The sequence below is a fragment of the Bos taurus genome, chromosome 27 (assembly GCF_002263795.3).
Source record: "Bos taurus isolate L1 Dominette 01449 registration number 42190680 breed Hereford chromosome 27, ARS-UCD2.0, whole genome shotgun sequence".
Taxonomy (NCBI): domain Eukaryota; kingdom Metazoa; phylum Chordata; class Mammalia; order Artiodactyla; family Bovidae; genus Bos; species Bos taurus.
The window spans coordinates 38,814,734-38,830,110 of record NC_037354.1 but is presented as its reverse complement, the minus strand read 5'-3'; the positions used below and the strand labels follow the sequence as shown (position 1 = coordinate 38,830,110).

Genomic DNA, 15,377 nt, shown 5'->3' with positions numbered 1-15,377 from the left:
GTGTTCTAACAACAAAGCTGGATTCATGAATTTTTAATGCTTCTTACAATTAAATATTGTATTTAATCCTAAATACAATAAAAGCAGTACATATGAAGGTCCAAAGTAGAAGACCATTAATTTTCCTTCTGCATGATACTGCACTTATTTTATTTTCCCTTTTCTATTAATTGCTATATTCTCTGAAGGTCCACTGGTAGCTAAATTTTAAGCAATTCTAACTTAAGTTATAAGTGCCTCTTATCCACTTCAACTCACCTTACCATCCCATTCAAATCAGAAAGAGTAACCACCCCTCATTTAAAAAAATAAGTGAACAAGTAAAAATAAATGCATGTTTGTCTATTAGGCTGTAAGACTTCTTAAGGCCAAGGAAAATGTCTTAATGCCTTTTCTTTTCTGTGAATTTCCAGCATACTGCCTGGTACAAAGAAGCTTTATGAATTAAGAACAACCTCACAAAGGAAGTGGGGAAGAAACAGTGCTTGTCCTGCAGGAGGGAGCCGAGACCTTCTGCAGGCACCTGGCTGACTGCATTCCTCACTACTGCTTTTATGTGTTTGTCCGGGTACAGTCCACCCGCTCCAGTTGCTCCCAGGTTATGTTCTTGTTAGGTAGAGAACCTCTGTCTTTTTCATATGTGTATCTACGTTTTACCACAGGGCCAGGCACAGAAACAGCTGCTTCAAAGGTTGTTTGTGGAATAGATGAATGACCAGTAATTCTAGAAGCATTTCATGAGACTATAAATTTAACATAAATCTCTCTTAATATACATTCAGATGTGATCCCTGCCTAGCAAAGATTTGCTAAGAGTATGTGGCTACAGACAGAAAAAGAAACGCATTTAAGTCAGTTCTAATGAGGTGGATGAACCTAGAGCCTATTAAACACAGTGAAGTAAGTCAGAAAGAGAAAAACAAATATCATGTATTAACATGGAATCTATGTTCTACTGATAAACCTATTTGCAGGGCAGCAGTGGAGATGCAGACATAGAACAGGCTTGTGGACGCAGAGGAGGAAGGAGAGGGCGGGACGAATTGAGAGAGGAGCACTGAAACATATGCATTATTATATGTACAACAGATGGCCAGTGGGAATTTGCTGTATAATGCAGGGAGCTCAAACTGGTGCTCTGTGCCAATCTAGAAGGGTAGGAGGGGGTGGGAGGTGGGAGGGAGGTTCAAGAGGGAGGAGACATATGTATGTGCTGTGCTCAGTTGCTCAGTCGTGTATGACTCTTTGTGACCCCATGGACTGTAGCCCCCCAGGCTCCTCTGTCCATGGGATTCTCCAGGCAAGAATACTGGAGTGGATAGCCATGCCCTCCTCCAGGGGATCTTCCCAAAGCAGGGACTGAACCCAGGTCTCCCACCTTGCAGGTGGATTCTTTACCATCTGAGCCACCAGGGAAGCCCATGAATACTGGAGTGGGTAGCCTATCCCTTCTCCAGGGTATCTTTCCAACCCAGGAATTGAACCAGGGTCTTCTGTACTGCAGGCAGATTCTTCACCAGCTGAGCTACCAGGGAAGCCCAGACATACATATACCTATGGCTGATTCATGCTGATGTATGGCAGAGAATAATACAATATTATAAAGCAATTTTCTTTCAGTTAAAAAATAAATAATAATAATGAAAAAGAGTGTGTGGCTACAGAGAAGTGAGGCAGCATGGTACTGCCAAGGGGAGCCAGGATTGCTAGAAAAACACATCCTGGCTTTGTCTCTACACTAGTTCTGTGACTCTGGATTTGTTAATAAATGCTTCTTGGCTCCATTTACCTAGTACATGAAATGGGAATACTGGACTGTACTTTTCAAAAAAGTTTTCTTCAGTATGGATTACTTGAGAAAAGTAATATTCAGTAGAACTCTATATATTTTAAAAAGATAAAAATGGGGCTACTTTGGTTATTTGAAGTAGGTGTGATGCTTGTATGAGGTAGAAGTGGGTCCCTGTCATACTTCCCTTTCCCCTCACTCACATCACCTAGGGAGGTCACTAAACATCTCCCTGGACCCTAACTGGAACCCAGTTAGAAACCTATGAGTAAACCTACCTAAGGAAGTAAAAGACCTGTAGTTGGAAAAGCATGAGATATGGTGAAAGGAACTGAAGATGACACAAACAAATGCAAAGATACACCATGTTCTTCGCCTGGAAGGATTACTATTGTTAAAATGATCATACTACCCAAGACAATCTACAGATTCAATGTAAATCCTGTCAAAATAATAATGGCATTTTTTTTTCACAAAACTAGAATAAATTTTTTTTTTCAGAAAAAAATAATTTTAAAGTTTATATAGAAACATGAAAGAGCCCAAACAGACAAAACAATCTTGAGAAAGAAGAACAGAACTAGGGAATCACACTTCCTGGCTTCAGACTACACTACAAAGCTACAGTAATCAAAACAGTATGGTACCGGCACAAAAGCAGATACATAGATCAACGGAACACGACAGAAACCCAGAAATAAATCCACACACTTAGGGTCAGTTAATCTATGACAAAGGAGGTAAGAATATACAACAGAGAAAAGACAGTCCCTTCAATAAGTGGGGCTGTGAAAGCTGGACAGCTACATGTAAAAGAATGAAATTAGAACATTTGAACACCATATACAAAAATAAAGTCGACGTTGGGATTAAAGACCTCAATGGAAGACTAGATACTATAAAACTCCTAGAAGAAAACATAGGCAGAACATTCTTTGACATAAACCATAGCAATATTTTTTTTTTGTATCCATCTCCTAAGGTTAAAGAAATAAAAGCAAAAATAAACAAGTGAAGCCTTTAAACTTAAAAGGTTTTGCATAGCAAAACAAACCACTGAGAAAACACAAAGACAACCTACTGAATGGGAGAAAATATTTGCAAATGATAAAAAAATGGACAGAAGACCCGAATAGACATTTTTCCAAAGAGAATATGCAGATGGCCAAGAGGCACATGAAACAATGGTTAACATCACTAATCATATGGGAAATGCAAATCAAAGTCACGATGAGATATCACTTCACAGCTGTGAGAACGGTTGTTATCAAAAAGAACACAAATAACAAATGCTGGTGAGGATGTGGAGAAAAGGGAACCCTCAGACACTGTTGGTGGGAATATAAACTGGAGCTGCCACTGTGAGAACAGTATGGAGATTTCCCAAGAAACTAAAGAACATCCATATGATTCAGCAATCCCACTGCTGGGTAAATATCTGGGAAGAAAGCACTAATCCAAAAAGATATATGCACTCCAATGTTTCTAGCAGCATTATTTTACAACTTCCAAGATGTGGAAGACACCTAAGTGTCTATCAACCAATGAATGGATAAAGAAGATGTGATGTATACACACAATGGAACGCTACTCAGCCACATACAGAATGACATTTTCCATTTGCAGCGACATGGATGGACCGCGAGGGCAGAATGCTAAGTGACAAGTCAGAGAGATGAAGACAAAGACTGTGTGACACCACTCCAATGTGGAGTCTAAAAAATACAGCAAACCACTGACTACAGCAAGAAGGAAGCAGATTCACAGATGCAGAAACAAACCAGTGGGGCAGGGAAGGCAAAGACTGTGTGACACCACTCCAATGTGGAGTCTAAAAAATATAGCAAACCACTGACTACAGCAAGAAGGAAGCAGATTCACAGATGCAGAAAACAAACCAGTGGGGGAGGGAAGGCGGGAGGGACAATACACGGGGAGGAGATCAGGAGGCACAAACTACTAGGTGCAAAGTAAGCTGCATGGACATATTGTGCTCATGGGGAATACGGCCAGAACTTAATAACTGTGAATGCAATATACCCTTTAAAACTTGTGAATCACTATGTTGAATACCTGTAATTTATATAATATTGGACATCAAGTATACGTCAATAAAAATAAAATAAGAGAGCACCAAGGTTCCTCCTCTGCAAGTGAATATCATCCTACAAATTCTGCAGCAGCACCCTCCCTGTAACTATCGTCTGAACTTTCACAATTGTGCAAAATCTTTCAGGAAATGCTACTTCTTGCATTGCTGTTGCTATTCTTTCTGTGGACTTCATTACATACAAGTACCAGACTCCTCAAAGCTTATCTATCAATATCCTGGTATAATTAGTGTCATAGGAAATAGGATTAGAAAATCTGTATCTATAATGATAAGAAGGAGATAGTTAGAATAAGTGTATGGTAGCCACATCATGTGTATTAGATTTTGGAAAGATTTTGGAATTTTTTACCTACTTTACTCGTATTTTCTTTCTGAATGCCATTTTTAAAAAATAAAAAGATAATTAATGTACATAGGCATAGCAAACACTTTAAAATAAGAATAGGAGCATGCTGGTACCAAGAAAAAGACATGGAATACTCAGGGTTTATGTGTCTTATACAGAGAGGATAAGACACTGGTGGTGTAAAATGAGAACTGGCTGTGCAATTAATCCTTCTCCAGAATCACTGATGAGGCACAAAGAAAAACATTAAGAAAAAAGCACACAGTCCATTCACTAACAGGCTGACATGCAGCATACTCACACTGCCCATTCGAGCTTCTCATTCTTGATTGAGTTGTACAGAGCCTGGAAGGAGAGAAAACAAGATGGAATTACTCTCTTTATCCTGTTCTACATTTGTAATTCAGCAAATGACAAAAGCCGAAAGGCTTGACTGAGTCAGCCAGCGGCTCCCAGGACCCTCACAGGTCATCCTGTTGGTGCTGCAGAAACGAGGAAGACACAGGTGAGCTAACGACACAGGGCAGGCAGCAGTCAGAGATACACAGAGACGTCCCATGAAGCAGAACACCTCTTTCTTTTTTTTTTTTATTCTATTAACATTTATTATTTTTTTATGTGATATTATACATGTTTTAATGCCATTCTACCAAATCATCCCCCTCCTCCCTCTCCCACAGAGTCCAAAAGACTGTTCTATACATCTGTGTCTCTTTTGCTGTCTCGCATGCAGGGTTGTCGTTACCATCTTTCTAAATTCCATATATATGCGTTAGTATACTGTATTGGTGTTTTTCTTTCTGGCTTACTTCACTCTGTATAATAGGCTCCAGTTTCATCCACCTCATTAGATAACTACGACACACAACACCGGGCTACGTTCTACCACAGTAAAACATAGGATGAACTAAAATTACATCACGTCGTCTGTTTTTCTTATTCAAAATATGGTCATAGAGCTTCATTATTTTGGAAACTGCAACTTCCAAACTGCCTTTGGAATGCTTGGTTACAGATTTCACGTTACTTAAGATGCAATTCATACCTTTTCACTAATGGACTAGGTGTAACAGTTTTCATAACAACTTAATGAACAAGAGAAAAGGAAGTGAGACTGAAGCCCAATTACGGGAAACTATCTCAGAGTAATTTCAGAGTTTTTACATCGATGACTTAGGCAGCTTGTATTGGTCTCACCTCATAATTCTGCCTTACAGTTAGTAAGTGTTACCCTGATGTGTGTGAGGTGGTGGAGGGGGAGACAGAAAGTTCTCTTAGAGCCTTGACAATAACAATGTCATAGACAAGACAGCATATGAGACCGCCTCACCAGGCTCCCAGCTCTGGTATCAACACATTAAACTTTTTGTAATCAAGTTGTTCCACTAAGACAACTAACCTAAGAAAAAACTGCCTCACACCTCTAGCTTCTTAATTTTGAGTAAGATGTTTATAACGTAAGAAAACACAAGAGCATCTCTAAGACATAAAACCAAAACTGCAAACTGCACTGAAGAAAGGGTGACTGTGTGCAAACAACAGTATGAAGGAGTCGGAGCATTTTTTTTTAAGAGAGATTTGGATTTATTAGACTCATCTCATCTACTTTAAGATGGGAAAAGCAGGATGAGAGGCTATCAAACAACTCATCTTCCAAATGAGGAAATGGCAGGGTCAGAATGCTCCCCGGGTAGCAGAGCAGAGCAGAACTGCCTTGTGGACCATTTTCTGCCTTTAACACGTCTGGCCTAAGTGGGAGAGGCAGTCTACGTGTGTGTAATCAGAAAGACTGCACACAGGTAGTAAAGCCCCTTTCTAGCAAAACTCGCTGCAATTGAGGACATAGATGCTTGGTTACAGATTTTATGTTACTTAAGACGCAATACATGCATCTTTAGCCACGTCTTGATGGACTCCACGGGATTTCTTCAGTGTGGCTATAGTAGTCAGTTTAACTACTGGGTAGCTAATAAAATGTAGGACACATTTCATCATTATCGGGACATCAAATACAGAAATTATCATGTCATCAAATATAGAAATGGTAAAACAGCAAAAGAAAATAAGGGGTAAATCAAGACACGGAGACTGTATTGTAAACTGAATGCTCTTTTCGAAGAACTCAAATTTACTGAAGAAGTAGGACAACCTATTATATAGTTAATGTCTCTTGAGGCTGCACGTACAGAAGTTCAGGGTCAATGTCTGGCTCCAGCCTCAGGAGACTCTTGCTGTAAGTGTTTTTAAGTGGATTCTACTACTTGTAAGAGCCGCCTTGAACCCACAATAGTGGGTTTTTGAGAAGAGACAGATCATTAATGGTTCTTTATATACTAACACACACAATACTAACCAGAGAAATTTAACAATTGTTAAAGATAAAAAACTATTCATAAAGGTAGAAAATGATATCTAGGCAACTAGAAAATGTCAAATAAATTCAATTCTGCTCTAGATCAACTTTTTCAAGTGTTTTGCTCTTGAGAATATTTTGCTTGAAGAGATAACTCAGTTTCAAATTGGAATATTCTTGTTACTCTGTCAGCTGTACATCACACAACAAAAATTTATTATAGAGGATCTTGTAAAATTCAACAAACCTGTTATACCAGAAGCCAAAGTCCTCTTTGTATGTGAATATGTGTGTGTGTATGTATGTATGTGTATATATATATGTGTATATATATATATATATATATATATATATATTGCAACAAATCTAATCCTTATCCTTTTCAATAACAAATTTACAAAGGGATTTTCCTGAATCTTTTTAATGCTTTACAACAAATGATAACTAAAGGAAAATCTGTTTTGAAAATGCATCCAACACTCACATACCCTGATCAAACTTTATTATCACCAAAGCAGGGGGAATGCAGCCAAAGATAATTCTAAACATGCACACCTCCCACAAGATTTGATGAGCAGCTCTGGAGGTGTACTAAACCAAACCTGAGAGCGAATGAAGATGCAACTTCTAATTATCATTTATGCGACACAATCCTCCAAACCCTTACATACATACATACATATACACACACATACACATGTATTTTTTCATTTCATTCATTATGAGGGTAGAATTGGTCAATAAGGTGTCATGAGTATTTACACAGAGCACATTCCTCCTAAAATGTCTTTTCTACGCCTTAAGATTACCTTCTACCTGACTGTCTGCTGTGTCTTTTTATTTTCTTAAATTTAACTTTTATTTTATCTTGGAATATAGTTAGTGTACAATATTGTGTTATTTTCATGTGTACAGCAAAGTGTTTCAATTATATATATGGCTGCTGTGTCTTATGTAAGGTTGAATAACATTATTCAAAGTATAAATGCATTTAAATACAAAATAGCCACTATGTTCCATTTTTTTAAATCAAGGCATAATTGCCAAACCTAGAAAGCATATTAAAAAGCAGAGACATCACTCTGCTGACAAAGGTCTGTATAGTCAAAGCTATGGTTTTTCCAGTAGTCATGTACAGATGTGAGAGATGGACCATAGGGAAAGCTGAGTGCCAAAGAATTGATGCTTTCGAATTGTGGTGTTCGAGAAGACATTTGAGAGTCTGCTGGACTGCAAGGAGATAAAATCAGTCCGTCCTAAAGGAAGTCAGTCCTGAATATTCATTGGAAGGACTCATGCTGAAGTTGAAGCTCTGATACTTTGGCCAACTGATGCGAAAAGCCAACTCACTGGAAAAGACCCTGATGCTGGGGAAGATTGAAGGCAAAAGGATAAGGGGGCAGCAGAGGATGAGATGGTCAGGTAGCATCACCATCTCAACAGACACGAATCTGAGCAAACTCTGGGAGATAATGGAGAAGAGAGGAGTTGGGTGTGCTACAGTCCATGGGGTCACAGAGTCGGAAATGACAGTGATTGAACAACAACATAACTGACATACAACATTAGGTTCAAATATACAACATAATGATTTATTATTTGTAATAAACTCCCTGGTGAGCAAAAATTTCAGTAGAAATAATTTCCCCCTGTTAATACTGTAAACATATCCCTCAACAAAAAACAGCCATATATGACAATCCCACAGCTAATACCCATAGTGGTTGCAACAATTTACATTAGAAAACCGAAAGCTTTTGTTCTAATATCAGGAACAAAACAAGGATGTCCACTCTTACTGTTTTTATTCAACATCATATTGGAATTCCTGGCCAGAGAAATTAGCCAAGAGAAGGAAATAACAGGAATTTAAACTGGAAAAGATGTAAAACTGTCACTACTTGGAGATAACATGATATTATATATAGAAAACCTTAGACTCTACAAAAAAAAAAAAAAAAAAAACTAGTTAAATTTTTAAAACTAGCTTAAAAATTCAATAAAGTTGCAGGATATAAAATCAATATACAAAAATCTGTTCATTTATAAACACTAATAATGAACTATCAGAAAGAAAAATGAAGAAAGCATGACATTTATAATGTCGTCTTTAAGAATAAAATGTCTAGGAATACATTTAATGAAGGAAGTGAAAAACCTGTATTATAAGAAACTCATGAAAAGAATGGACGATGACCAAATAAACTGAAAGACTTTCTATATTCGTGGATTAGAAGAATGAATATCATTAAAGTGTGATATAAAACCCAAAGCAACCTACAGATTCAATGTACTACCTATCAAAATTCCAGTGGCATTTTTCACAGAAATAGAATAAACAATCCTCGACTTTGTGTGGAACTGCAGAAGACCCCAAGTAGCAAAAGCAATTTTGAGAAAGGACAAAAAAGCCAGAGGCATTACGCTCCCTGATTTCAAAGTATATTACAAAGCTGTAGTAATTAAAACCGTATGATAGTGACACAAAAACAGACATCCTGATCAATGGAACAGGACAGAGAGCCAGAGTAAGCCCACACACGTACGGCCAACCGACTTGTGACAAAGGAGCCTTGACTATACAGCGGGGCAAGGACAGTCTCTTCAATAAATGGTGTAAGGACAACTGAACAGCCACATGCAGAAGAATGGACCTGGACAATGATTTACACCAGACGCAACATTTAACTCCAAGTGGATTAAAGATCTGAATGTAAGACCTAAAACCATAACACTCCTAGAAGAAAACATAGGCAGTAACTCCTTGATGTTGGTCTTGGTGATGATTTTTTAGATTTGACACTAAAAGTAAAGGCAACAAAAGCAAAAGCAAATCAGTGAGATTGCTGAAACCAAAAAGCTTCTGCACAGAAAAGGAAATCATCAAAATGAAAAAGCCATGCACCGAATGGGAGAAAATACCTGCCAACCGTATGTCCAATGAGGAGTCAGTATCTAAAATATACCGTGAATTCACACAACTCAATCACAAAGAAACAAAGAATTCAATTAAAATATGGGCAGGGAATCCGAATAGACTTTTTTTTTTTCAAAGAGGACACAGAGATGACCAACAGGCAAACGAAAATCTAAAAAAAAGAAAATATACTCAGTATCACTAATCTTCAAGGAAATGTAAATCAGAACCAGAGTGAGACATCACTTGAGACCTGTCAGAATGGCTATTATCAAAAGAAAAGAAATAACAAGTGGTGGCAGAGATGTGGAGAAAGGGAACCCTTGTGCCCTGCTGGTGGGAATGCTAACTGACGCAGCCACTACGGAAAACAGTATGGAGTTCCTGAGAAAAATTAAAACTAGAACTCTCAGATGATCCTGCAATTCCATGTCTGGGTATTTATTGAAGGAAACAAAAACACTAATTATAACATATATTGAAAAGACGCATGGACCCCTATGTGTACTGCAGCATTATTTATAATATTTATAATATTGAAGACACAGAAACAATGCATATGCCCATGAATGGATAAAAACTACTCTCTCTCTCTCCCCATGTGTGTGTGTGTGTGTGTGTGTGTGTCCGCACGTGCGCATGTGCACACGTGTGTGGTCAGCCATGTCTGACTCTTTATGACCCCATGGACTGTAGTCTGCCAGGCTCCTCTGTCCATGGAATTTTCCAGCCAAGAATACTGGAGTGAGTTGCCATTTCCAACAGGGATTGAACCCATTTCTCCTGTGTCTCCTGTGATGGCAGATGGATTCTTTACCACTGAGTCACCTGGAAAACCATACACACACGCACACACCAGAAAATAATTCACCCATAAAAAATGAAATCTCACCATGTGCAACAAGATGGATGAACTTTCTGCATATTATTCTAAGTGAAATGAATCAGAAGGATGTATACCATGTGATACCATATCATGGAAACTGAAACAAAACAAAACCACACAAAACCGCAAGTTCTTACAGAAAAAAGATAAGTAGGATTGGCCAAAGGGTGCGTAGGGACTGGGGACTGGGAGAAATGAGCAAAGGGGGCTGAAAGGTACAACCTTCCAGCCCTAACATAAATGTCATGGGGAGGTATGTGCCACATGGTGACTAGAGTTAATGATACTGTATTGCATATTCGAAAGCTTGCTAACAGAGTAGATTTTAAAAGTCCTCATTGCAAGAAAAAAAATATTTTATAGACTAAGGTGATGGGTTTTTAACTAGAGTTATAACAGGGATCATTTCACGATGCATGTAAAGACCAAATCATTATAGTTCTGAAACTAATGTAATATTATATGTCAGTCACACCTCAATTTAACAAAAAAACCTGTGAATATATCCTAATGAGTTAATTTGAATATCAAGTCTAAACGCTGGTCCAATATCAAAACCTGACTAAGCCTCATCAGTAAGCAGGTCACATGGACGAGTGCAGGAGCCAGGGAGAGACACCCCAAGGGGCGGGGGACCCCTAGCTATAGCCCGGCTTTACCCAGGTAGGCATGTGGGTTCACCGTGGCTGGCTCTGGTTGTTTTTCAGAAGTAGCTAGAAGTATAAATTATACAAGGCTCACGAACTTTCAAGTGTGACAACAAAAAGAGCAACAACAACAACACCTCACCGTGGGCAAGAGTAAACGTGTGTTATCCAACAGGACGTCGGGGCTGAAGCCCACTGTGGGCAGACTAACCATGTTATCCAACAGGACGTCGGGGCTGAAGCCCACTCTGGGCAGACTAACCACGTTATCCAACAGGTCATCGGGGCTGAAGCCCACTGCGGGCAGACTAACCGTGTATTATCCAACAGGACGTCGGGGCTGAAGCCCACTGTGGGCAGACTAACCATGTTATCCAACAGGTCATCGGGGCTGAAGCCCACTGTGGGCAGACTAACCGTGTTATCCAACAGGACGTCGGGGCTGAAATTCGGATAGGAATGAAATTATTAGAAGACTGCAGGGAAGGAACATAGGAGTCCTAGATAGAGAACAGATAATAGCAAAATGTCCTGGTTTGTGATTGGAAACTGACACTTTGAGTGTGTGATCCTTCACTTGGAGATATTTCTGTACCTCTGTGATAATGTTCAAGCCATTTCTCAGTGCTGATGCCCCAGTGATGATGATAATACAGCTGTCTATGAGGCTGTGTTTCGTGAGGCACCGAGCTAAGAGAGCTGCTTCCATTTAATCTCACAGCAACTGTATTAATGTGGTATTATTATCCCTACTCTTTGAAATGACACACCTAACTCTCTTAATGGTTAAGTAATCCTGTCGAAGATCACACAGCAGAGCTGAGGGCCTGAAGCCAGTCTGTGCCTGTACTTGCCCCAATCACAATGCAACACTGACATATACATACATATTGCAGCACAGAATATATGCAGTATACATGTAATGCTTTCAGTTCAGTTCAGTTCAGTCGCTCAGTCATGTCTGACTCTTTGCGACCACATGAATTGCAGCACGCCAGGCCTCCCTGTCCATCACCAACTCCCAGAGTTCACTCAGACTCACATCCATCGAGTTGGTAATGCCATCCAGCTGTCTCATCCTCTGTCATCCCCTTCTCCTCCTGCCCCCAACCCCTCCCAGCATCAGGGTCTTTTCCAATGAGTCAACTCTTCGCATGAGGTGGCCAAAGTACTGGAGTTTCAGCTTCAGCATCATTCCTTCCAAAGAACACCCAGGGCTGATCTCCTTCACAATGGACTGGTTGGATCTCCTTGCAGTCCAAGGGACTCTCAAGAGTCTTCTCCAACACCACAGTTCAAAATCATCAATTCTTCGGTGCTCAGCTTTCTTCACAGTCCAACTCTCGTATCCATACATGACCACTGGAAAAACCATAGCCTTGACTAGATGGACCTTTGTTGGCAAAGTAATATCTCTGCTTTTCAATACGCCATCTAGGTTGTTCATAACTTTTCTTCCAAGGAGTAAGCGTCTTTTAATTTCATGGCTGCAGTCACCATCTGCAGTGATTTTGGAGCCCCCAGAAATAAAGTCTGACACTGTTTCCACTGTTTCCCCATTTATTTACCATGAAGTGATGGGACCGGATGCCATGATCTTCGTTTTCTGAATGCTGAGCTTTAAGCCAACTTTTTCACTGTCCTCTTTCACTTTCATCAAGAGGCTTTTTAGTTCCTCTTCACTTTCTGCCATAAGGGTGGTGTCATCTGCATATCTGACATTATTGATATTTCTTCCGGCATCTTGATTCCAGCTTGTGCTTCTTCCAGCCCAGCGTTTCTCATGATGTACTCTGCATAGAAGTTAAATAAGCAGGGTGACAATATACAGCCTTGACGTACTCCTTTTCTTATTTGGAACCAGTCTGTTGTTCCATGTCAGTTCTAACTGTTGCTTCCTGACCTGTATATAGGTTTCTCAAGAGGCAGGTCAGGTGGTCTGGTATTCCCATCTCTTTCAGAATTTTTCACAGTTTGTTGTGATCCACACAGTCAAAGGCTTTGGCATAGTCAAGAAAGCAGAAATAGATGTTTTTCTGGAACTCTCTTGCTTTTGCCATGATCCAGAGGATGTTGGCAATTTGATCTCTGGTTCCTCTGCCTTTTCTAAAACCAGCTTGAACATCAGGAAGTTCACGGTTCACATATTGCTGAAGCCTGGCTTGGAGAATTTTGAGCATTACTTTATTAGCGTGTGAGATGAGTGCAATTGTGCAGTAGTTTGAGCATTCTTTGGCATTGCCTTTCTTTGGGATTGGAATGAAAACTGACCTTTTCCAGTCCTGTGGCCACTGCTGAGTTTTCCAAATTTGCTGGCATATTGAGTGCATTGCCAAATTCAGACTTAAATTGAAGAAAGTAGGGAAAACCACTAGACCATTCAGGTATGACCTAAATCAAATCCCATATGATTATGCAGTGGAAGTGAGATAGATTTAAGGGACTAGATCTGATAGATAGAGTGCCTGATGAACTATGGACGGAGGTTCGTGACATTGTACAGGAGACAGGGATTAAGACCATCCCCATGGAAAAGAAATGCAAAAAAGCAAAATGGCTGTCTGAGGAGGCCTTACAAATAGCTGTGAAAAGAAGAGAAGCGAAAAGCAAAGGAGAAAAGGAAAGATATAAGCGTCTGAATGCAGAGTTCCAAAGAATAGCAAGAAGAGATAAGAAAGCCTTCCTCAGTGATCAATGCAAAGAAATAGAGGAAAACAACAGAATGGGAAAAACTAGAGATCTCTTCAAGAAAATTAGAGATACCAAGGGAACATTTCATGCAAAGATGGGCTCGATAAAGGACAGAAATGGTATGGACCTAACAGAAGCAGAAGATATTAAGAAGAGATGGCAAGAATACACAGAAGAACTGTACAAAAAAGATCTTCACGACCCAGATAATCACGATGGTGTGATCACTGACCTAGAGCCAGACATCCTGGAATGTGAAGTCAAGTGGGCCTTAGAAAGCATCACTACGAACAAAGCTAGTGGAGGTGATGGAATTCCAGTTGAGCTATTTCAAATCCTAAAAGATGATGCTGTGAAAGTGCTGCACTCAGTATGCCATAGCCTTTTACTTTCAATTATATGAGCTCAGGACTTGTTATTCAGCTCATTTAAAAGTGATGTTTTCACCAGGAAAGATATCTATGATCCTACGTTCTTAGCTGAAAAAACTTAGATGTGCGGCGCGCCTGTGCTGACGGTCAGCCCTCCCACCTCCTCTGACCTGCCGTGTGTCTGTCATCTGTGTCGTCAACTGCCCAGGGGCATGCCTGCTTGACCTGCACTTATTGTAGGGCTCCAGGGTACAGTAACCACAACAAACATTTTATCCTAACAAGTGCTTGGTAGGCCAGTGGAAAGTAATTGTTATAACTACTACACAATGATAAGATTCATTTTTTTCTATAATACTGTTGTATATAGTGTATTATAAGGACTTAAACAGAACAGTACTTTTTATAACTATTAGAAGACCAGTTCTTGTTTGCCACATGAATAGTAAAATATAACTTAACAGTTGTAACACTGGTAATGATCTTGCATAAATAAATCTCTTAAAACTATTTACTTGGGACTTCCTGACAGTCTGGTGGTTAAGAATTCACTTCCAATGCAGGGAGCTCAGATTTGATCCCTGACTGGGAACTAAGATCCCACATGCCCTGTGGTATGGTCAGAAAGTTTTGAATAAACAAATAAAATAGATACGCAACAAAGATTTTTTTTTTTTAAAGAAGCATACATGTTGAAAAAGAGAAAAAGTTATTTACTCATTCAGTCATATATTCAAAGTCAGCTGAGTCTCTACTACCTGTCAGGTGGTCAGGTCATCAGATATTAACACGGGTACTGAAAGCCTAGTGTGAACAATGTGGGCATAAAACGTAGATTCAGTGAGGGTATAAACAGAGAAGAATAAGAAAACAAAAAGATAAAAAATGATTCTCTCATTTTCTGGGAGGTTACCAGATAATTATAAAGTGAAGTCAGTCAGTCGTGTCCGACTCTTTGCGACCCTGTGGATTGTAGCCCACCAGGCCCCTCCATCCATGGGATTCTCCAGGCAAGAATACTGCAGTGGGTTGCCATTTCCTTCTCCAGGGGATCTTTCCGACCCAGGGATCGAACCCAGATCTCCTGCATTGCAGGCAGATGCTTTAACCTCTGAGCCAGAATAATTATAAGGTAATTACAAATAAGGTAACTCAAAAAGTAGCTTTAGACGAGATAGCTAAAAAAGCCTCCCTGCAAGGAAACTGAGAGAGAGAGCAGCCTTGGGGCAAGACAGGGAGGGCGCTCCAGTGTCGCTGAGCCGGG

General features: G+C 39.7%; 1 protein-coding gene across 12 annotated transcripts in view; it reads right to left on the bottom strand.

Annotated features, from left to right (window-relative positions):
• The window catches only part of PSD3 (pleckstrin and Sec7 domain containing 3), a 596,024-nt gene that overhangs the window by 128,057 nt on the left and 452,590 nt on the right, over positions 1-15,377 (bottom strand). For all 12 annotated transcript variants that reach the window (XM_024986357.2, XM_024986358.2, XM_059882381.1 and 9 more), the window contains one exon: positions 4,550-4,593. In XM_024986357.2, the coding sequence (XP_024842125.2) occupies positions 4,550-4,593 (44 nt within the window). The remainder of the gene's footprint in view (positions 1-4,549; positions 4,594-15,377) is intronic.